The 24773-nt window shown below is 41.2% G+C and overlaps 1 protein-coding gene across 2 annotated transcripts; it reads right to left on the reverse strand.

Annotated features, from left to right (window-relative positions):
• Positions 1-7742: 7742 nt before the first annotated feature.
• On the reverse strand, positions 7743-24686 carry LOC109926029 (serine/arginine-rich splicing factor 1-like). Of its 2 annotated transcripts, none has more exons than XM_048592513.1 (4): positions 24511-24670; positions 24186-24397; positions 10041-10204; positions 7743-7951 (listed from the first exon to the last, which is right to left on the reverse strand). In XM_048592513.1, exons 2-4 carry the CDS (start codon positions 24374-24376, stop codon positions 7764-7766), a joined length of 543 nt encoding a protein of 180 aa, XP_048448470.1. In that variant the 5' UTR covers positions 24377-24397; positions 24511-24670; the 3' UTR covers positions 7743-7763. The 2 variants fall into 2 exon arrangements, with proteins under 2 accessions (XP_048448470.1, XP_048448469.1); XM_048592512.1 differs by having other exon boundaries at positions 7744-7951; positions 24549-24686.
• Positions 24687-24773: the final 87 nt, after the last annotated feature.

Below are 24773 nucleotides of genomic sequence, written 5' to 3' on the forward strand. Positions count from 1 at the left end.
TGATCTGACAGAACAATTATAAAATCAACACAAAAAGGTAGAAAACATGCAGTTACCTGAAGTATTTAACGGTTGGCACTGGGTTATCTACTACCACGACACAGTAAACACTGCCCACAAAGTTAACAATCCTCTTTATTCATTAGAAAGCAGCCTAGGTGCCTCAGCGATTTAGACATTTTATTCCTGGGACCTGATTTGACATCTAATCCGGATGTATGAAGAAACAGCCTTCTAAATTCTGACTAAAGAAGTTATATAAGATAAATTCGAAGAGTCTCCAGCAAGTTTTAGTAAGTGTTGTCTGTAGAATACAACTGTCTCTCGTTCATCTTACATTTACTTATGATGCCATAGTTCTCCCCCATCGCCCCATTAAAACCATTAGACTTATACCTGACCATTCCTTTTGATAAGAGTGAAACTGGGGCCCTTCAAGTCTGTTCCTTGGACATAAAACATATGTAATGGACAATTGTTTTAACCATTCACTACTAGAAGTTGGGTGGATCACAAAGTACCTTTAGGTCATGCCATCGTCTGCTAAAACTGTTTACTATTCCAGGATCACCCTGGAATGCGCAGATAACCTTTGGCTTCTTCTCTTACTGCAAGTCATCCTCTTAAACCTCTTTTCCGCTACTTCCTTCATCCTTACCTCCAACAATGCCAATTCTTGGATTTCTGTCACCAAGACGATCCAGTCAGCGCTTTTACCAGCTTCCTGAACTTGCATCTCTTCTTTGATATTTCTTATCTCTGGCACACCCACTCCAAGCTCCTCTTGTTCATGAAGCTCACCTTCTTCACATTTTGCTCGTCATTCAGACCATTCATCTTCCCAATAACTATAAAAATCTGCATCAAGCTATTCACAACGTCATTCTTAACTGCAATGAGTTTTCATTTGTATATCCAAGCTGTCATTCATTATAGATGGTCCAGCCCCGCCCCCCAAATCAAAACTATTGCTCTAAGGAATAGAGTGATAGAGCTGTACAGCATGGAAACAGACTCTTTGGTCCAACTCCTCCATGCTGACCAGATATCCTAAATTAATCTAGTCCCTTTTGCTAGCATTTGGCCTATATCCCTCTAAACCCTTCCTATTCATGTATCTATCTATATGCCTTTTAAATGCTGTAAGTGAAGTAGCCTCCACCACTTCCTCTGGCAGCTCGTCCCATACACGCAGCAGCCTCGGTGTGAAAAAGTTGCCCCTTAGGTCCCTTTTAAATCTTTCTCTTCCCATCTTAACCTATGCCCTCTAGTTTTGGACCCTCCTACCCTGGGGAAAATGACCTTGGCTATTCATCCTATCCATGCCCTCATGATTTCATGAACTTCTGTAAGGTCACCCCGCAGCTTCCAACGGTCCAGGGAAAATAGCCCTGGCCTATTAAGCCTCTCCCTATAGCTTAAACCCTGGAAAAATCCTTATAAATCTTTTCTGAACCGTTTCAAGTTTCACAACATCCTTCCTATAGCAGGGAGGTCAGAACTGCAAGCAGTATTCCAAAAATTGGCCTACCAATGTCCCGTACCGCCACAACATGAGCTCCCAACTCGTATACTCAATGCTGGTAGAGGGAAAACAATGTAGGTAGACAAAAAACCAGATGGAGTGATAACATCATGGTATTAAATGCTTAAGTTTCCATCTGAGTGCCACTAAGCGTGACATATGATTGATGCGGCTGTAGGACAAAAGTATTTGTTGTTATCGCAGCTAGGCTCCTCGAGTCATCTGCACCAACACACAAAATCTCATCCCCACCTTGCATGTTGGAATCCCAAGTTGCTGAGGCCTTTAATGTTGACAATTCTAACATACTCAGCCAGCATCCCACATTCCACCCTCTGTAAACCTGAAATCATCCAAAATCATTCCTGTGCCTGTCTTAAACTTGCACCAAATCCCACTTACCCATTACTCCTTTCATCACTGACCGAGAAGCTGGCTCTGAGTTACGCAATGCCATTTAAGAAAAACAAGGCTTGGCACCCCTCTTTGAAATTTCATACAGCCTCACAACCTTCAAAGGTATCTGCAAATCCAGCCTCTTTAGTATTCTGGGATTAATCGCCTCACCATTAGTAGTCATGCCTTTAGATGCTGACTTCTTGAGCCCTGGAATTCCTTATCAAACCTCTCCATGTCTCTATCTTGCTATCGTCCTTTAAGATGCTCCTGAAGACGTTCCTCTGGCCAAACTTTTAGCCATTTCCACATCTCTCCAAATGTGGCTTACCTCAATTTATTGTTCAATATCACTGAAGCACCTTAGGATGTTTTATTACAATAATATCAATGCAAAATCAATACAAGTTGCTGTTGAAGCTGTTAGTTCAGTACTAAGCTAAAATCTCACCAAGTGGCGAGTAATGGAGTAGAGGATGCTATTCTGAAGTTGGGACTGAGGCACGTTGTAAGGGGTGAGTACACAAATTCTTACTCTTCATCTGATCTGGGAGTTAAGAAAAGCAATAAATATCTGAAATGGCAAGAGTTACATTCCTATCAATTACAGAAACAAACATGACTAGGTCGAATGATAATTGACTTGTTGTGTAACTGAACCACACAGAGATCAAAAAGTTTGAAGCCTGCTGAGAAATGGAAGTAGAATTACAATTAGACTGTAGTGTCCCCAGCCGCTGGTGCTTTGTTTCTGCTTCTAATCATTAGGCAGCAACTTCTACTCAATAGGGAAGACTGATGAGGACAGAATTGGGTTCTGTTCTTTTAAGATAAATGCTTAAGATCCCTGATCTGGTTCATACATTAAAAAGAGCCAACTGTATGAGCAGGGAGCACCCCAATATATTTCAGCGAAAGGCAGTGACAGCAGTGGAAATGGAGAGATTATTTCTGTGTGTCCTGACAGAAAATGCTGTAGAAAAAATACTGACATTCCAAATTGAGACATCTCCCCAGATTCCAAGAAACATTTGAATTACTGTAACATCTGGACAATTGTGTCTGCACAAGCTAGTCCGCACTAGTACCAACATGTAACCAAACATACTCCATGCACTTTTTGAATTATATCAATCTGTAGTTTAATTCAGCTATATTATCAAAATATTTGTCTTTATTTCCTTTCAAATTTGACCCCGACCCAACCATCCTTCAACTCTCATGTGATTGATTTACCTTACTGTGGATCGTAACTGCAATCATTAAAAATATATTTGATTACAGGAACTGTTGGTAAGGGTAATGGGGAAATCCAAACTCTGAACGTAAGAATTCAGGGGAATCTGGCTGATTTGTCTCCGACTTCATGTTGCTTCAATTCATCTGCACTTTAGCTGTTGTGACAGATCTGAGCCCAGAATCTTTTTTGGGCTTCTCAGCATCTTCTAATCTCCCTTATCCTCCTCTGTGGCTATGCCACCTTTATTTCTGCTCCATTTCCATTAACAAACCATGGCTTCTACACATCCACAGTTTCAACCGCTGACTGTTGCCTTACCCCTTTATTCTCTTACCTTCTGTGAATCAATAATAGCCACCCACTAATCTAAAGATTCTGCAAAACCCTCATTCTCAGAATCCTCCAACTTTGGCCCTCCAACACAATGACATCTCCAAACTTGTCAATTTCCTTAACCTTCTTCAACTTTAAAACTATGCAAATATCACTCCTGCTCCTCTTCTTGGAAGGCCTGCTTTTACCCTCAAGTCCAGAGGAACATGAATTTGAAAATAACTGGTGCCTAGTTTCTGTCTGTCAGACCAGGCTTCAATGTGCTCTCTTTCCTTCATCAAAGAGTTCCAATTCCTCAAACATCATTCAGGAGACTAGAAAATCCATCAATAACTATCTTCTTAATTTTTTCTTTCCAGCCTTACTGCAAACTCCAGGTGAAATTTTCATAAAATATCTTTAGGTCTTCAAAATCAGTTGCCTGTTTACCCAAAGACTCCAACGTCCTTCATGGTACTGGTATGTCTGAACTATTAAACTCATCACCCAACCCACCAAAACCTTGTTATCTAAGAAACATAATCTCCTGCTCCCTTCATAGGATGCCATTTCCGTTCGACATTTCTGCCCTACAAGCTCATTAATACTGTCAATAGATCTCCTCATATACAAAATTTGCACCCTTCTAATCTTGCTAACCACCAATCAAACCCACTCACTTTCTTCCACGGTCCTGTCTAAAAAAAAATTCAAGGTTGTGAGTATCACTTGTAAGACCAATATTTGCTACTGATTTCTAAATGCATGAGGTGGTGGTGGTGAGCTACCTTTCAGTACAGTACAGTTAATTTAGTATAGTGCTGTTAATAACAACTGATATAATTCCAAGTCAGAATGGTGTGTGGATGTAAGCGCAACTTGTGGGTGGTCGTGTTCTCATGTATCTGCCCCTATCCTTTGAGATGGTAGTGGAAGGCAGTATCTATGAAGCCTTGATAAGTTTTTACAGTGCATCTTGTAAATGGTACACACTAATGGTACGGAGCTTCGACGGGGAAGGAGTGAAATATTTGTGGACGTGTTGCCAATAAAGCAGGCTTGCTTTGTCCTGGAAGGTGTCGAGCTTCCTAAGTGCTGTGTTGCACTCATCCAGGCAAATGTGGAGTATTCCATCACACTCCTGACCTGTGCTTTGTAGATGGTGGGCTTTGGGGAGTCAAAAGATGAGATACTCGCTGCAGCATTTCCAGGCTCTGACTTGCTCTTGTAGCCACTGTATTTATATGGTAGTCCAGTTCAGTTTCTGGTCAATGTTAACTCCCAGTATGTTGACAGTTAGATGTTCAGTGGTGGAAACACCCCTGAATGTCATGAGGCAGTGGTTAGATTGTCTCTTATTGGAGATGGTTATGCCTGGCATTTGAACATTCCAAATGTTATTTGACACTTTTCAACCCAAGCTTGGATATTGTCCAGGTATTGCTGCTTTGGAACATGGACTGCTTCAGTATGAGGAATAATGCTGAACATTGTGAATTCATAAACGAATATCACTAGGTGGTTGTCCTGGAGTTGAGATTATAGATTTCCAATTACCACAATCATTTTCCTACTTGTCAGATATGACTCCAAGCAGCAAGGGTTCCGCAGTATCACACTCCGTCGAATGCACTCACCTTACCAATGAAATTTAGGTCTGATGTCCATGTTTGAACCCAGGCCAGCGAAGAAGTTGCCAAGGAGGAACCCAAACTGGGCGTCAGTGAGCATGTCATTGCTAAGCAGGTGCTGCTTGATAGCACTGTTGATGACACCTTCCATCATTTTACTGATATTAAGAATAGACTGATAGGGCTGTAATTGGCTAGGTGGATTTGTTCTGCTTTTTGTGTATAGGACATAACCCAGGCAATTTCTTTTACATTACTGGGTAGCTGTCAGGGTTGTAGCTGTACTGGAACAGCTTGGCTAGGAGGTGTGACAAATTCTAGAGCACAAGTCTTCAGTACTATTGCTGGAATGTTGTCAAAGCCCATAACCTTCACAGTGTCCAGTGCATCCAAAGGTTTCTTTATATCACATGGAGTGAATCGAATTCCCTTAAGTTTGGTACCTGTGATACTGGAGTAGAACTTCTGGCTGGAGATTGTTGTGAATGTTTCATCCTTTTTCTTTTGCACTTATGTGCTGGCCTGTTCCATTAAGGATGGAGATATTTGTACAACCTCTTCCTCCACTGAATTGTTTAAATGTCCACCACCATTCACGAGGATCTGTTGGTTGTGGAATTGCTTAGCTCCATCACTTGCTGCTAATGCTGTTTGACATGCATGCAGTCCTATTTTATAGTTTCACTAGGTTGACACCTCATTTTCAGACATGCCTGGTGTTACTCCTAGTATGTCCTCCTGCACTCTTCATTGAACCAAGGTTGATCCCCGGCTTGACTGTAATGGTAGAGCGGTGGGTATGATGGACCATAATGTTGCAGATTGCGCTGGAGTATGATTCTGCTGCTGCTGATCGGCTATAAATGCCCAGTCTTCAGTTGCTAGATCTGTTTGGAGTCTGTGATAGTGCCACACACAACATGATGCAAGATATTATCAATGTGAAGGCGGGACTACATCGCCACAAGGTAGTCACTCTTACCGATACTGTCATACACAGATGCACCTGCAGCTGGCAGACTGTTGATGATGAGGTCGAGTATGTTTTTCCCTCGAGTTGGTTCCTCACCACTTGCTGCAGGCTCAGTCTGACTTACCAAGGTATTACTGAGAAATGAACCAGCAAATAGCTGAGATTTGAAATAGACAACTTGTGTACGTGTATTTTGTATCTGCAAAGAACAGAACCCTGCATACGCAAGTGTGTCATACTGCAAGCCCAACTGACAGTCATAAATTAGATATTAGTTTAATTCTTTTCAGATTCAGGACTATCCAGCAAATGTTGTCCAATTGCACAATCACATCTAATGTTAAGACACTGTGGTTCATGTTTTGCGAACATGGACTGGTTGGGTATCAGTCAGCACCCCGTTTGTTGCAAAGAGTTGAAGGGACATTTTATTTGATATGATTCGTCAGTCTTTGGGAAATTTGGTTTACTTGCCTGGGATCTCATCGGCACTCAGATTCATGTACGACATTACTCATTTGCACGAGAGGGATAACACTTTTTTGGCTAAGATATATGTACAGCTAAGCTTTATGTCCAGTCTCAAATGTACAATATGTTTTAAAACATTAACCGAAATTTAGTTTCTGGTGGATAATCAAGCAGCGCTGAAGATCTGTAATAGATTGGGTTGGGCATTAGTGCCTCACCAAGGTTGAGCACTAACCATGAACAAATCGGCCAAGACAGTTTGTATCGACAAAGATCTGTTATTGGGAGAAATTAGTCAAACTATCCTGCACTTTTTTAACATCCATGGTTTGGTAACTGAATTAGCAACCACATAAACAGCCCTGAGACAACAAGGTGCAGGGCTGGATGAACACAGCAGGCCAAGCAGCATCATAGGAGCAGAAAGGCTGACGTTTCGGGCCTAGACCCTTCATCAGAAAAGGGGGAGGGGAAGAGGGTTCTGAAATAAATAGGGAGAGAGTGGGAGGCAGATAGAAGATGGATAGAGGAGAGGATAGGTGGAGAGGAAACAAACAGGTCGAAGAGGCGGGGATGGAGCCAGTAAAGGTGAGTTTAGGTGGGGAGTTAGGGAGGGGATAGGTCAGTCGAGGGAGGACGGACAGGTCAAGGGGGCGGGATGAGGTTAGTCGGTAGGAGATGGGGGTGCGGCTTGAGGTGGGAGGAGGGGATAGGTGGGAGGAAGAACAGGTTAGGGAGGCGGGGACGAGCTGGACTGGTTTTGGGATGCAGTAGGGGGAGGGGAGATTTTGAAGCTTGTCTTCTATCCGCCTCCCACTCTCTCCCTATTTATTTCAGAACCCCCTTCCCCTCCCCCTTTTCTGATGAAGGGTCTAGGCCCGAAACATCAGCCTTTCTGCTCCTATGATGCTGCTTGGCCTGCTGTGTTCATCCTGCACCTTGTTGTCTTGGATTCTCCAGCATCTGCAGTTCCTACTATCTCTGATTCAACATAAACAGCCCTGATTGAGTTATTCCTCCATTGCTTATTCAAGGGGAAGGGAGCCTAATGTTGTCACTCCATTGCTAATTTAGGTGACATCAGCTAATTCAGAGACCAAAAGAAAATATAAACCCTTCTGATCAATAGGTTTAATATTAAACACTGGCCATTCAGACTGGCAGCATCATTAATGTATTAATACTTATTTGGAATTTCCTAACAAGTATGTCCAGCTAGAACAAACTAACCTCGTGAGAGCGAAACTTTGTATCATCAAGCTTCCGCACTGCGTAATCCATGTCCTCCTTGCGGAGAAATTCCACCACTCCAGCACCTTCTCCTAGAACATCTGCATAGCAAACATCACCGGCCTCTCGCATGTGATCCTTCAAATCCTGCCAACTGCCAGAGGGAGGAAGTCCTGACAAGGAGAGAGAGTTTGGAAGTGTTATCCCAAGGAATGAGATCAGATGTGCTGTGCATTCAAACCATTAAAAAAGTTTGATTCAGAAGATTTCAAAAGTGAGGAAATAATATTTTACTTCAAAGACCAATTTCTCCCCAACAAACTCACACATTAGTAATTCTGAGTGTGTCAAACTGTCTCTTAGGTGACTCCAGCTTTTGTGTGCTCCTGTTTTGCTGTTGACAAATACTTTCTCCTGTAGCATTAGATCTGACTGCTCCTTAAACAACGGATTCGCCATGTTAAGTGCTACTTTGAGAAGGTGCTTTATAGGAATCTTCATCTTCACCCACAGAAAATATATCTGAAATACGTACAGCAAGTTACTTAGCACAGCTTGTTCCATGACACATCCCAGGAGTGACCTGCTATGTGGGCTGCTGGATTTTGTATTTAGAATCTTTGGTTAGTGAAAATATAATTCATGAACAGATCTGAGGAAAAACCCTCAGAGTATGCCATACAGATTATGTGTTTCAATTCCACAATTTGGTTTTTAATCTCTTGGTTCTAATTTCTTTAACAGGACTGACATGTTAGATGTAGTAAAATCAAAATATACAAGCATGTAACAACAGGAAGCAAAATAAACAGCTAATTCTACAAGTGAGAGACATCCAAATACCCACTGGGTTTAAATCAGAGAGGGCAGGATGCAGGCTGCTGAATACCATCACATCGGGACAATTAGTGATCTGTGACAGGCAAAATTAAGCAGAATCTTTGAAGATGGAATCCATAAAGAAACTGTCCCGTCCCAGCATTCTCTTCCATCAGGGTGACAGGAACACATGGACCTCAGATGCATGTTCTCTCCAAAAGGTCTGAAGCATTGGTCCAGGGGAGTCAATTCACAAAGTTAGAAGAAATGTTAGAAATTGGGAGTAAAACAGCAAATCACAGATCAGTCAGCATACAAAGTAGAAAAAGAATCTGTAGAACAGTCTCAGCTCAGACATTAACTTGTCTTTATCTCTTTAGGATGTTGACTGATCTAATGTACTTTTCTAGTGTTTTCTGTTTTTACTCTAAGCAATCAGTGGCAATTCCTGAAGAGTGATGATATTTAAAAAAGAAACACTGAAATGCTGTTACAAATTATTCCACTGTCCCTTTGACGTGAGTTTTCTCCCATCTAGCCTGAGTTCCCAATCCTGAATGACATCCAGTGATGCCCACAGTAAAGCAGTCTTGTATGGACATTGGATAAGGAGTGAATCAGACTTGCCTATGTTCGTTAGTATCCAGAGTAAAACTGTTTGCTGTCTATGCCTAAAATTGAACTGCAGCCTCTGCAGGAAACCTGTGGAACCACAGCATTATAAGTAGCCAATGCCTTGAGGTGGGGGGTAGAGAAGTAGTAGAAAGGTAAAAATTGGCAGGGAAAAAAATCGAAAAGGGAAACAATAAAAAAACCTTCTTTAGTACAAGCTTGTTATTAATTTTTAAACCATATATTTTTGATCACATTTAAGATGCAAGATTTAAAATAAAAATATGTAAATGGCCTGCACAATTTTTAAAATTCTGTTCTGAAGATGTCCAGGGAAAGTGACATAATGCACTTGTTATACTGTGCACTTTAGTTCTGTAGCAGAATAAGTATCAGTACATAAACCCATGTATGAAGCTGCATTCGTTAATGATCTTCATCCTTAAACATATGAAGTTGCTTGATACCAGGAGTGTCCAAAGCTTTAGGTCCAAACTTAGGTCATGGCGCATACACGGATTCCTCGTTGTCCAATATAAAGGTTAAATGAATATTCCGGTTAATTGATGTTGACATTTTCATTTAGCGTTTATTGCCAAATGCACCTTTTCTAAATCTCCAAGATCATAAAATTTAAATAGTATGGAATATGCAATACTAAACTGAAACCAAGTTGATTGGACTTTGTGGGTTCAATCGCCAGAAGTTGTGGGCCATCATATGGACACCCTAGCTTTACATGGACATTCTACACTGAACGACCTTCCAACTGTATTCAGGTTTATAGCAAAAACATTGGCTGTCAAACATGAAACGGAAACAAAAACGCACCAGAGACAATGACCCTGAAATCTGATCTGCGGGCAGCTGGTCCTGGTCTTCCTCTAGATCCACCGCCGACTCCGCCAACTCCTCTGCCTCTCTGGAATTCCACCCGTAAACGATAGACTCCATAATCATAACCATTTCTTCCATAGACTGCGTCTTGTGCATCTCTGCCAATGCAAGGGGGGAGGAAGAAGTTAAGCCACAATTTTCCATCTATTTGGAAATTTCCTCCTATGTGTAACTCAAGGAAAGATCCAGTCAATGTTGCCACCAATACGATGTCTATAATTGATCTATTTATTTCAGATGTTCCAGAGGATTCCCAGCTGAGAAGTAAACGGATGGTCCTGTTGGCTGAACAGCGTCATCACAAGCTGCAAAGGTACACAGGTATATCAGCACAAAAAGAACTTTGGAGCTGAACCTAGAAAAAGAAATACAATTTTTTTCAATTAAAATAGGTTATGTTTCAAGGGTGGAGAGGGTCCTTCTGAACTTTATTGAACTGGGCTGATCATTTAGTATGCAGTCCAACACACAGCTGAGTTTCCTACAATATTGGAATTGCACAACTTGTCTTCTGTCTTCAAAGCTTCCAAGTGACTACAGTATAGAGGCTCTAAATGTACAATTCACAGGTGTCAGCAAAGTCTAGTGGTAATAGTGCTAAATTTTAATACTACATCCAATTAAACTTATGACAAAACATTTACTGTATATAGAGAAATAATTTTAAGATGTATAAATGCAATGATAAAATACTACTAATTATAGGTATGTCACTGGGGCTGGTAGCATGCTGCATAGTCAATTGAGAAAACTGCTCATCATTAAAGCACATTGGTACTATTTTGATTTTATTTTGCTGTCGGGATAAATACAGAAAATAAATCTGGCATAATACTGCGACTTTAAATCAAAACTCATCCTCATCCTACTCGAGTTAGTATCTCAGATAATTTTTTTTTACATTATCCTGATGCAAAGTATCCCTGCACATGGGCCGAAAGCAGCTGAAAGGAAAGTCCAGCCATTTAGCAAAGAAAAGTAATTCAAAATCATGACTGCAACCTGCACTGTCTCTACAACAAAACCCAAGTAATCATATGCATGATTAAATGCATTGTATTTGCTTTAATTTGTTGTATTAATTTGGCCACTTTTTACAATTCTGCACTCAATGCTGGAAATCTGAAATAAAAACAAGTGCTACATGTGCACTTGCTCAACATTTACAGAAAGAAAATATGGGTAATGTCTCCTGTAGAGAGCTTATGCGAGATCTGAAGTCTTTTTCTTTTCAGGTTCCATTATGCATTACCACATTTGTCTGGAATTATAGCTCCAATTATAATAGTACAAATTGTGTCAATGTTCCTCCACATCTCAACAATATCTAAACAACAGCTCCAAGATCCATAAGTTTTAAATAGTGCATAACCACAGTCTATTGACATTTCCACTTTCGTGATTCATAAGCTGAGTCATAAAACTATTCAATATTCAATATTAATGCAGCAGCTGAAATAATGAAGGCAGCAACAAGGAAACTGTTTCATGTTTCACAGCCTATCAAAGGGGTAACTGAAGTCAAACGAAATTACAACAATGATTTCTTACTATTTATAATGCCAGTCATACTAGGAAAATACAAAGGGTTCGTAACTTTAATTCAGTCTCTACTTAACTCCATTTCCACCGATTCTACACAATGTCCTATTTTCTGCTCTCCTGAGCAAATTAATTATCTTTGACAAATGATTCAACACTCTTCAGTTTTCATCCAAGCTAATCATAAGTTTTCAGCAGACTTGGTCCACACAGAGATTTCACAGCTGAGCCCAAAGCTACATCACTCAACAACTAAAAGTACATTTCCAGCAGGAGTGACTAGAAACCAGTGAGAAATGGGACAACTTTTACGAGTATAACTGTAATGCTGCTCAGAGTATCAAACACAAGGGATCTTCACGGGTCTGGAGGTAGTGTCCCTTCTTGCCAAAAAGATCTGTTTTCAAGAGACACTTGCCACAGAGGTGTCACAACATGTCTGAAGAGGTTGATTAAAAGTAATCAAAATCAGATTTTTGTAAAAACCATTTAGTTCACTAATGTTGTTTATTATTACGACAATCTTGGAAAGACCTCCTCACAAAAATAGCTGGGAGCTTGTGCCAAAATTGGGAAAGGTCCCGTAAACTAATCAACAACAATATTTCCATGTTTCCATGCTGTATGACTCTATAACAGACTGACATGGTCTTTATACATATAAGCATACCTGACAATGTCCCAGTTACCACCATCACCATCCACAGTAGTACAAGCCCATCAAATGTGTCACCACAATGGCATACAGTTGGTTGGAAGTTGTCAACATTTATTTCAGACCTGGGAGATCTCTATGCGGAAGATATACTGAGTGTGGCAATGGCACAAAATGTCCTCTTGGACAAGACTTTAAAAGTCCAACATCAATACTATTTAACCCAGCAGAATCCTAAAGAAAATAGCTGTTATACTGGATCTGGGGCAGACAGTCAACAAACCAACAAGATAGAAAAAAACTTACCTGAGCTCATCTCATTAATCTACCTGCCCCAAACGCATCTGTCCTTGACCATATAAGTTGGGAGTAACCATCACACAGTTCTTGTGGAGAAACTCTGCTTTCACACTGAGGATAGCCTTCATTGTGTTGTGTGGCGCTACCAAATATTTCTAAATGGGACAGGTTTTGAATGGATGTAGCACATTGTAACTGGCCATCCATGAGGCTCAGTGGGCTATCAGCATCCCATTCAGGATTCCAATCAATCACCATTTCAATTCAAGTTCATGGCTTGGCATATACCCTGCACTTCCATTACAGCAAAGCTAAGGGATGAACCCCAGTTCAATGAAGAGTGCAAGAGGGCATGCCAGGAGCTGCACCAGGCAGACCTAAAATGAGATGTCAACCTGGTATAACTACAACAAAAGACTACTTTGCATGTCAAAACAGTGGAAGCAGCACTGAACAGACAGAGTTAAGTGATCTTACAGCCAACAGATCACATCTAAGCTCTGCAGTCCTGCCACATTCAGTAATGAATGGTGGCGTTCAATTAAACAATTTGAAGGACAAAGCTCCACAAATATCCCCAATCTCAAATGATGGAGGAGCCCTGCACATCAGTGTTTGGGAAAGGTTGAAAAAAAAACTGCAACTATCTTTAGTTTAGAAGGTCAAGTAAATGATACATCTTGAGGTCCCAAGCATCAGCGATGCCAGTCATCAGTCCATTCAATTCACTCATTTGGTATCAAGAAACAAGTGAAGGCTTGTGAAGAGATACTGCAAAAGACATGAAGATTTATGTTGCAGAGTTAAGTGTGACCCCACATGAAGCTGTTCCAATACAGCTACAACATAGGCAATTTTCTATGTTGTCGGGTAGATGCCAAAGTATGTCCTGTGCACAAAAAACAGGACAAATCCATTCACTACTCAGTTAGTGTATGCTTGATCATAAACAGTGATGGAAGGGATTATCAACAATTCCATAATGCAGGCTTGCTCAACAATAACCTGCTCACTGTGGCTCAGTTTGGGTTCTGCCAGAGCCACTCAACTTCTAACGTCAATACAGCCTTAGGTCAAACATGGACAAAAGAGCTGGACTTCAGAAGCGAGGTAAGACAGCCCTTTACATCAAAGCCACTTTGAACAAAGATGGGATCAAGGAGCCTGAGCAAAATTGGGGTCAATGGGAATTGGAGGAAAACTGTGTTGAACTTAGCACAAAGGAAGATGGTTGCAGGAGGTAAAGGTCAATCCTCACAACCCCAGGACACCAGCAGGAGCTCTTCTGGGTGGTGTCTTCGGTCCAACCATCTTTAACTATTTCCACCTTTCTTCCACAATAAAGTCGGAAGGGGAAATGTTTACTGACAATTGCACAATGTTCAGCACAACTCACACAACACCAGGTTACAGTCTAATAAGTTTGTTTGAAAACACAAGCTTTCGGAGCCTCGCTCCTTCTTCAGGTGTTAGTGAGAGAGGTGGCATTAGACATAGAATTTATAAGTAAAAGATCAAAGGGTCATAGAACTGATGCGAATATACTGAACAAACCTAAGATGGCTGTTAAATCTTTAATCAGTTAGAAAGGAGATGCAGGTTTTGATTGATTAATATGCAAATCCCAGAATTTCTTTCAAGTCACTGCCCTGAGATAAATAAAGGTTTTATCAGTATACCAGAGGTGACATCTCAGGTTAGACAATGTATTTTAGGTGTGAGGCCTTATTTAGAATCTATGATTTAACTCGGAGTAAGACTGGCTTTATTTCCAAAGTAGGAATTTATAAAATGCCATATTGACTGACTATCTACAAACTGTGTGCTTTTTGAACAAAATAGAATGCACCTGCAATTACAAACCTGCAAATGAGAATTCACCCCACAGATGTGTGTGTGTGCGCGCGCGCGCACGAGCGAGAGAGAGAGCGTGCGCGTGAGAGAATACTGGCACCTCCACATCATAAGCATGATAGGACTGCTCAGTCGATAAACGGTCCAGGATCACATGCAAGATCTGGACAACATCTAGATTTGGGTTGATAAGTGGCAAGTAATAAGTAACATTCGTATGACATGCAATGTCACACAGTGACCATCCACAATAACAATCCAATTATCACCCCTTGACATCTAACACCATTATAATTGTTGAATTCCATCAGCCACAATAACATGGTGTTGTCCACTGACCAAAAATTGATGTGGATGGCTATACTCTGGTAACAACAGTAGGACAAAGACTAGCAATCCTGCATTAGCAACTAATTTCCTAGGTTCCCCAAGCCTATCCATCATCTAGAAGGCCCAAGTCACAAGTGTGATGGAGTGCTCTCCACTTGCCTGGATGAGTATAGCTCTAACAACATTTAAGATGTTCTATATAATCTAGGACACTTATTTGGCATCCTATCCACCACCCGAAACATTTTACAGAAATGACACAAAGTGGCAACAGTTGCGTCTTATCAGCAAGATGCAATGCAACAACTCACTATGGTTCCTTTGACAGCATTTTCCAAATCCATGACCTTTATCACCTAGAAGGACAAGAGCAACAAATGCACCGGAGCACCATCACCTGCATGCTTCTCTCCACGTTTCACAGCATCCAAATTATATTGCCATTCCCTTAATGTTGCTGGATCAAAATGCTGGAACTCCCTTCCTAACAGCACTATGGGTGGAAGTGCACTCCATAACTGCAGGAGTACAAAAAGTGGCTCATCACCACCTTCACGATGGCAATTAGGGTTGGGCAATAAATTCTGGCCAAGCCAGTGACACCTATATCCCATAGATGAATAAAACAAAAACCTTGGACTGATCCACGCTCCAGGTTGAAACATAATGTAAAATCTGTACCAGGTGAGTTTGCGCAAATCTGCAATAACTACACCGCTTGACAAAGTCTGCAAGAAAAATTGTCTCGAGATCAATTTGGAACAAAGAGCATACGACCTGGAATTTAAAATCGGTAACTCCACACAGCTCCAGGAACTGAAGTCAATTTGGTCCAATTGTCCAACTCACCTATTATTCTGGTCTTGCGAACAATATCATTCAGGTTCTAGATTTTCCAGTGAAAATCTATTACTAAATCTGATTTTAAGTAGGTGTGTAGCACTGCAACTTGACAACTCACAAAAGGTCCTTACAGCCATTTGAAAGGTAGATCAATTTCAAGAACTCTAAAGCAAATGTAGATTCTGTTGATCAACTAAGTATTTTAAAGTTTTAAATCACTATGTGTTGCCCTTTAACTTTTCAGAAACACATCTATGTGCACAGAAGATTTTCTTCCTACATCTTACATTCAAAGTTAATTAATGAAAATAGTTAAAAAGTATTCAGAAGGACACAGAAGCACTCAGTGAACTCTGTATGACAAAGCTCAAACCCCTTCAAACTCGAGTTAATATTTTTACTACACTTTAGAAAATCCATTGCGCAATGTACCAAATTTAGCAGTTACTTAAATGATCAACTATATATCTATTTTGTGCCTGTAATATAGGCATTCTGCATTGGTTTGTAATTTTAATTCAATATCATCCTTTCTTTATAATCCAGTCTACCACTTCCCTGTTACCTGAACTTGCTTATGCCTTTTTTGACACTACATGATTGTTAGATGTTTGCATATTTTTAAACCTGATTACTTAAGACTATATGTGAATTTTTCAACGTAGGTCACCGTAATTCAACCTGCCGGCTGCAAACATGTTTTGAAAATAAAATACCTATTATTACTACAAATGAATACTCTTGGCTTTCATTCACAAGCATCGGATAATGTATCTCACCAGCCATGCAGCTCCTTTCTTAAAGCAAGTAAATAACAGAAGGTAATTAGACATAATTCACAAACGAGCATCAGCATAGTGAGAGACAATGGTCATTATGTAGCCTGCAGGGCTCAATTCCACAAGCATGAGGCAGGGTTCCGTGAAAACAGGTACTTAGTGTACCCATGAAAGTTATTTCTCAATTACATACACACAAAAATGTAATTAAAATAGTTCAGTTAGAAAATACCATAATATTTAGCAATAAGCCCTGCAAGTGCAATTAAGAACACTGCTTGTCAGATCAATATCTAATGCTCATTAATGTGCATATTTATGCAACTGAAACTCCAATTTCTGTAGAATATATACCTTTCTCAAAGGAACACACTGTACTTACCCAAGTCCAAAGAACTTAAGCTTAGATTGGCATGACTAAGATCCCTTAAGAGTGCATACGGCCAGGAGGGTAGTTTGTTCCACGTAATTTACTAACAATAACTACACAGAATCATACAGTGCATTTATGATAATATTCCAAAGCATCTCAGAGTAGTGCTTACCAAATACAACGTGACACCAAGTTGCATAAGGAGCTTCGGACTCAACTGTACGTCTGGCCACAAGTGGTAGAGGTATTAAAATTGGAGATGTGCAACAGATCTGAGTTGGATGGGTTTACAGACCTTGAAGGGATCTGGTTTTGGAGGAGGTTATAGAGAAAGGATGGGATGAGGCTGTGGTTGAGTAAACAATGATACAAATTTTAAAAATTGAAGCATTGCCAGACTGGGAGAAAATGCATCAAACACAATGGCAATGGGTGAAAAATTCCACCCAATCAAATTGCGTGTGGCATGAGATATGGATCTCAATTTTTCAGATGAGCTCAAAGTTACTAATGATGGATGAGATACTGTCCAGGAAAGTGAAGAAATTGTCAAGTCTGAGTTGAGGTGAGGACAGAGTCAGGTGATGTTAAAATGATAATAGGAGTAGACCATAAAGACCACTTAGCCAGGCCCACTCTTCAATACAATCATGGGTGATCTTGTCGCAACTCCAATCCATATCCCTCAACTTGTCAAATGAACAAAACAAAAATCTGTCCATCACAGCCGTAAAATTTTCAACAACAGAGCATCCACCACCTCCTGGGGTAGACAATCATAGAGTCATGAACCGCTGGATGAAAAGCATGTTTGCTCACCTCAGTCCTAAATGAATATTCTTTTATCCTGAAACTGTACCTTCATGTTCTAGATTTTCCAACTTTCTCAGTGTTTACCCTGTTAAGCCCCTTCAGAAATCACATTTCTGAAGAAGGGTCTAGGCCCGAAACGTCAGCCTTCCTGCTCCTCTGATGCTGCTTGGCCTGCTGTGTTCATCCAGCTCTACACCTTGTTAACCAGAGTGGGGTAGTGGGTTTACGCAGTTCACCTCTTAAATCTGTGTCCACCTTTATTAGAACTCTGTACTTGAATCCCTCCAATCAGATTTCCACTCCTACCACAGGTCCTAAACGGTGCTCATGGAAGTCACTAATTACATTTTGAGAGACTTGGACAAAAATAAACTATGCCTCCTTATCTTTCTCAGCGTGGCTGTAATCTTTCAACACTAGCACCTCCAGAATCCCACTCTAAAACGTGGATAGGACTGTACTTGCCTGGTGCTATTCTTAGCAATCAGTTGTAGTTAATGAAACACATGCAATGGTTTATCTTCTTGCTCCAACACCATCACCTCCGGTATCCGTCAAAGATCTATTTTTGCCCCTCTGTTTCTCACCTACATGCTATCCCTTGACGTCATCAGAAAACAGTGTCAGTTTTCATTGGACACGGATGACACACAGTTCAACCTCATCAACACCTGTCAACTTTTCCATTGTCTCTAAAATTATCAGACTGATTGTCTGTTGTACAATACTAAATGAGCAGAAATATCCTCCAACTAAATGTCAGGAAAGCGGAACGATCATTCGTGCTCCCTCTCCATTCCCGTAACCACCAATTCCATCGCTACTGTTGGCAAATGTCTAAGGTTGAACCAGATAGTTTGCAACGGTTTCATATTTAATCTCAAGATAAACTTCTAGCCACATATTCACACCATCATCAAGACTTCATATATTGTACCCTGTAACACTGCCCAGCTCTGCCCATCTCAGCTCATTTGTGCTTTTGTTACCTACAGACTTGCTATTCCAAATACCCCAATCAAGGTCTCTCATTCTACTGTACATAAATGTCAGGTCATCCAAAACTCTGCCATCCATAGTCCTTATCTGCCAAATGACATTCACCATCAGTCATGCGCTCACTGACCTGCACTGATGCCCAATCAAAAATAACCCTCAATTTTAAAATTTTACAGAACTTTATAGAATCCCTACAGTGTGGAAGCAGGCTATTTGGCCCATGGAGTCCACACCAACCTTCCAAAGAGTATCCCACCCAGACCTAGCCTCCTACCCTGTCTAGGTAACCCTGCATTTCCATAGAAAATCCACCTAACCTGCACATCCCTGGACACTATGGACAATTTAGCATGGTCAATCCACCTAACCTGCACATCTTTGGACTGTGGGAGGAAATCAGAGCACCCAAAGGAAACCGATCAGACAGGGGAAGAACGTGCAAACTCCACACGGACAGTCACCCAAGGGTGGAATCGAACCCAGGTTTCCGGCACTGTGAGGCAGCAGTGCTAACCAATCAGCCACCATGCTGCCCTACATTGCCCTTCATGCCCCTTCTTCCCTGGTACATCATATATCTCCCCCCTGTCCTCCCTCTCTATTCGCCCATCTTCTCCTTACACATCCTTTGCCCATCTGTCTGCCTGTACATCTTCTCTCATGTGGCCTGTCTGCATTCATCTATCAAATCCTGCCTTGTGACCCCTCCATTTCCCTCACTATTAGACATCATCTGTCCATTTCTGTCCCTTCCCCTGCCTGCTCCACATGTCAGTCTGGCCATCACCCCCACTCCTTTGCATGCCCTCACCCACTATCCCCTTCTTCATGCTTTCCTACCCTCCTTGCTTTTCTTGCTCACACTTTTTTTCCACAACATCCCCTTTCAAACTTCTTCATAACTGAGTTCCTCATCCCTGGAACTCTTTCCAATGTGTTCAAATGGTTCCTATAATGTGTCACCCAGAACTATAGTGAGATCTAACAAGCATCTTATACAGGTTCAACATCACCTCCTTGCACTTGTACTCTATACTTCTATAAATAAAGCCAAAGATACTGTATGCTTTACTTACTGCTCTCCAATGATCTGTGCATCCAGGTCCCTGTGTCCCTGCACCTTGTTTAGAATTGTGCCACTGTTTTATATTGTCTTTCAATGTCCTTTCTACCAAAATACATTACCTCACACTTCTCTTACATTGAAATTCATCTGGTAACTTGCTCACTCCACCAACGTGTCCAAGTACTTCTGGAGTTCTACACTACCCTCCTCACAATTTACAATTTGTCCAAGTTTAGTGTCATCTGCAAAGTTTGAAATTGGCCCACTAATATCTAGATAACTAAAATATATCAGGAAAAGCAAGGCTCCCGATACTGAGCCCGGGAACTCCACTACAAACCTCATTCCAGTCCGAAAAATATCAAATGAACATTACTCGACATTTCCTGTCACTCATCCAATTTCATTTTGCTCTCCTTGCTCCTCTCATCCTCCTCTTGCTCTCCTCGCCCTCAATCTCCTTCCCTTTCTCCCTCCATCTCCCACTTGCACTTTTTCCTTCTCCCAACTGCCATCGCTCCCCCCCTCACTCTCTCAGCTGCTCTTCCTCCTTCCCTCACTCTCTAATATTACTCCCTTCCTCAGTTTAAATGATTTTGCTTGCAAAATGTGGTGCACCTGGAATATAAATTCCGATGGCAGTGATTTCAAGTTGACAGTCATAATCCTATCACAATATCAGGAATTTGGAAGTTACTTCTGTTTAGCTCATGACTACCTCTTGCAAACAGCTTCTCAATGAAAATATTATCACTACCGTGGTCACAAGTGGAAAGCTGTTCAATAATAAAAGGATACTGCATTAGCAAATCAAAAATCACAGTTCAGTAACAAGTAACTTTGTTTGGGACTGTGAAGTTAACCTGCTGGATCAGCACAGATCAATTTGTTGACCCTCTTAAAGATGAATCATATGTAAGACACAAGAAGAAGGGCTAAATCAGACTTGCCACTCAGGTTCTCATTGTACTTGTCTTCAAATCCCGTTTCACACTTCTCTTTCTCTGTAACCTTCTCGAGCCCTATAGGGCTCCAAAGCATCTGTGCTCCTGTAATTCTAGCCTTTGGTATTCAGAACTTTAAATGGCTGTCTTCAAGTGCCAAGGCCCTAAGCTCTGGCACTCTCTTCATTTATATTCTTCTCTAAGGAAATCCTTTAAAACTATCCCTAAGATTCTGGTCATCTGCCCTAAAATCACCTTATGTGGCCTGATATCAAATGTAACTTTATTAAACTTCTGTGAAGTACTCTGGGATATTTTATGTTGAAGGCACACACACAAACTGTTGCATCCCATTGCAGCATGAGCCAACTAACGAGGACAATTGCTGGTGGGTCATTAGATAACAGACATGAACAGACTACTGTCGCTGCTACTTGACAACCAATCTAAAATATTCCTCCTCATATTACACAAATACAGCTCCTACCCTCACTGAACAATAGCTGGAAGTGCAGTATTTCAAAACAACTTTGCCATTTAATGATGATGACTGCATTCAAATATCACGGTCTTCAGGAAACTCCTTCCAACAGATGCTGTTCCAAGCTTTAAAGTTTCTTTACAATTATCCTATGGATATTTTCATTCAGAGTTAACCACTGCAGTTTAACATGCAATTGCTATCAGTTTGATGACCCAGTCCAATTGTTTATCTCAGGCTTGTCAGTCACCAACTAAGATAGAAACAAGACAAATCTACCCTCTCAGTGAAATAGGCTATGGCTATTTTCCTTGGAATACTGGAGGCTGAGGGTGACATTATAGGGATTTATAAAACCAGGACCTGAGGGGTAGCTTTTAAACACAGAGGGTGGTGTGTATATGGAGCGAGCTGCCAGAGGAAGTGGTGGAGGCAGGTACAATTACAACATTTAAAAGGCATCTGGATGGGTATATAAATAGCAAGGCTTTAGAAGGATATGGGCAAAATACTGACAAATGGAACTTGGTCAGATTGGGATTTCTGGTTGGTGTAGACGAGTTGGACCGAAGGGTCTGCTTCCGCGCTCTGTGACTATGACTCTGACTCTATGACTAGGAAGGAAGAGTGCTATCCAATTATTATTTTTCCCTAAGCCTAAAAACTCTGTTTAACCACAGTCATGGATTTCAAATAATTGGCAAGAGAGTTAGAATGAAAACGGAGATAAATCATTTCATTAAAAATTCTGGAATCTAAGAAGATAATGAAATGAGATTTCATAGGCAGCTTCAAAAGACAATTGGACAGAGGGCAGAATTTTTCTTTTTTGATTAATTCACAGGATGTGGGAATCATTAGATGGGTTAGCTTTTATTGCCCATCCTAATTGCCCTCAAGAAGGTATTGGTGAATTGCCATCTTGAACCATTGTAGTCCTTGTTCTGTGAGCAGACCCATAATATCATTAGGGAGGGAATTGTAGGATTCCAACCCAGCGACAGTGAAGGAATTGCAACATATTTCCAAGTCAGGATGGTGAATAGCTTGACGGGAATTTGCAGGTGATAGTGTCCCCATGTATATGCTATTACGTCTAAAACAGCAGGGATGTGGAACTAACCTGGACAGCTCATTCAAACATATATCAGACACAACAGGCTGAATGGTCTCCTTAGTGCTGTAAGATGTGTTTGTGCTGCTCTGGTTCAAATCAGCTAAATCAGTAAAGATTGAGAATAAAACTGGTCAGGAGCACAGAGAACTACATTTAGCATCATAATTATATGATAGCTTAGAACAACTGACACTAACTCTCGTTTAAGCCAAATGGCTGTGGCTTGGTGCCTCACTTCAATATTTTAAATAATTTACTTTGATAACCTAGTACAGTATAAGGAAGTGTTGCATTCTCAGGCAAATAAATACACTGTCTGTATATTCCAATGGTTTAGGTGGGCAATGTTCTGATGGCAATATTCAAAGGAGAAATTCCCTCAATACCATCACGAGCAGTCCTTCCTCAAAGAGAATATCCTGGAAAAGATTAGCTCATCATCATATTAATTTTTGATACTGTCTGCAAAACAGCTGTATGTTTGCTTACATAAATCCCTATTTAAAATAATTAATTATATGTGATACATTTAAACATTTGAGATTAAAGAACTGATACAAAAGCAAGTTGGTAGTTAACAACCATACCCTGTTCATATATCTTTACCTGTATAAGAAAATATTTTTGTTTAGGCCCTTTTACATAAATGAAGGCGGGAGCATGAAAAACATACAAATCAAAACCCCTTCTAAATGAAATGTACTACCAACTTCAAAAGTAAACTCAATGTCACAAAAATATATGTCAGCACGTATTTATTATCGTCACTAAACACCAAGCTTTTGCTGAAATTGAAAAGCACAGATTTGCTATTTGAGCTTTGTTGCATGATTTAACAACTGTTTACCCAGTTCTGCATCCTACTGGTAGAGATTTTGGCAGAAATAAACATTTCTTCAAACGTGAACAGTTGCTACACCTGTAATTTTCCTTCATTCTAAAATCAGATCCTCAACTGTTGGCACCCAGGAGAAGAGATATGAATCTCGCACAAAGCTAAATCGTACAGTACCTGATGGATCAACAGAAAATTCCAATGCCTCATGTAGTACTGGCTCAGATTCAACACTGATCTGCGTTGAAATCATGGGTATCAGCAACGATTCAACTGACCCTTCTCTTATACGACTGCTTCATGACAGTAACAAGAATAATGGAAAAGGTGGAATTTCTGAATGGACAATACAGTAGTGTCATAAGTATACTTTAGACTTAAGGAATGAGTCAGCAAACCAGTCAGAAAATCAGAATGAAGAAGAGGATGGGAGAAACTGTTAGGTGATAATTTTCCTATCCATGTAAATGCTATTCTTCATTTAGTACTCCTTGAAGAGAATCATTGGCTGGTTCTATAGCCAGAAAGTTTTGAAACTCCAATCAAAAATAAATAGGATATATTTTGTTTCAGATTTCCAATCTGCACAACCCTTTATTTTGTAAAAAGAAACTTAGAACTTTTAAAAGCATATTGAAGCTTTTTTTAAAGTCATGCTAAACATGAATGAAATGTGTTTAACACAGCAGCTTGAAAAGTGATATTACAGGTACAATTATAAAGAGAAATAACTATGACATAAATCTTTAAAAGGAAACCCGAAGGAAGCAGGTGGGGTTCTAGGATTTAAAAACTGAGTCAGGTTATGGGGGATTTCGAGCCCTAGGCGAGTTTAGGATTGAATTTTCATGAAGAGCTGGTTTTGGGAATGAAATTTGGGGATTAGAGCAAGATTGGTCCCAAAGTTTGGGAAGTAAGCCGGGTTTGGGATAAGGATTTGGGGCTCAGGCCGGGTCCGGATTTGGGGGTCAGACCCGGTCCGGGATCGGGATGTGGGGATCAGGCCGTGTCCGGGATCGATGTTTGCGGATCAGGCCGGGTCTGGGATCGGGGTTTGGGGATCAGCCTTGAATCAGAAATTCTCATCATCGAGCAGATTTTCTCTCCAACCAGTTGCCTCGCGGCTGGATCAGGCCTGGCCTGCTCACCTCGGATCCTCGAACTCAACGAAGGCGAAAGGCGGGGATCCGCGTTTATTCTTCAGATCGATATCTCGAATTTTCCCGTACTTGTAGAAGATATCCTCGATATCTCGGATCCGCACGTCCGTCGGCAGGTTCCCAACGTAGATACGGCTCTCGCCGCTACTGGGGCCTCCCCACCGGTAGTTGGCCGACATCGTCTCTTCAGGAAACCGTGCCTGCAAACAAGACAGCACAGATCAGGATCGCTGATCACCACAGCCCGGGGCCTAGTCACCGGGATTTCTCCTCACCAGGCCCGGAAACCACAGCTCACCGGCACGCCGGTTACCTCTATTCCCGGCCGGCCTACCAACCGTCGACACTCACTGGGATTTCGGAGAGCGTTTGTAGTGAAGCTTCAGTTCGGGGAGCGAGTCAGTCCGCCACCGCCGCCGAGAGCCGCTTCCCGCCGCCTGAGAACGGGGGTGGGGGGAGGGGGCGCCTGAGGAGGGAGCGAGAGCAAGCGCGGCCACTAGCGGCCGGACACCACAGTGCACTCACTGACACTCACTAATACACGCTCACTAATTAATAATACACACTCACTGACAC

This window comes from Rhincodon typus, unplaced genomic scaffold (genome assembly GCF_021869965.1).
Source record: "Rhincodon typus isolate 14 unplaced genomic scaffold, sRhiTyp1.1 hic_rhity00001363, whole genome shotgun sequence".
Classification (NCBI taxonomy): Eukaryota; Metazoa; Chordata; class Chondrichthyes; order Orectolobiformes; family Rhincodontidae; genus Rhincodon; species Rhincodon typus.

Bases quoted from the DNA above. Each gene is read 5' to 3' on its own strand.
- LOC109926029 (XM_048592513.1), bottom strand. From the start codon at position 24,376: ATGTCGGCCAACTACCGGTGGGGAGGCCCCAGTAGCGGCGAGAGCCGT. The intron at 10,205-24,185 runs GTGAGCAGGCCA...TTGCATTGGCAG, and splicing joins GTTGAGTTCGAGGATCCGAG to AGATGCACAAGACGCAGTCT. The intron at 7,952-10,040 runs GTGCGTTTTTGT...TCTCCTTGTCAG, and splicing joins TTTCAGGGTCATTGTCTCTG to GACTTCCTCCCTCTGGCAGT.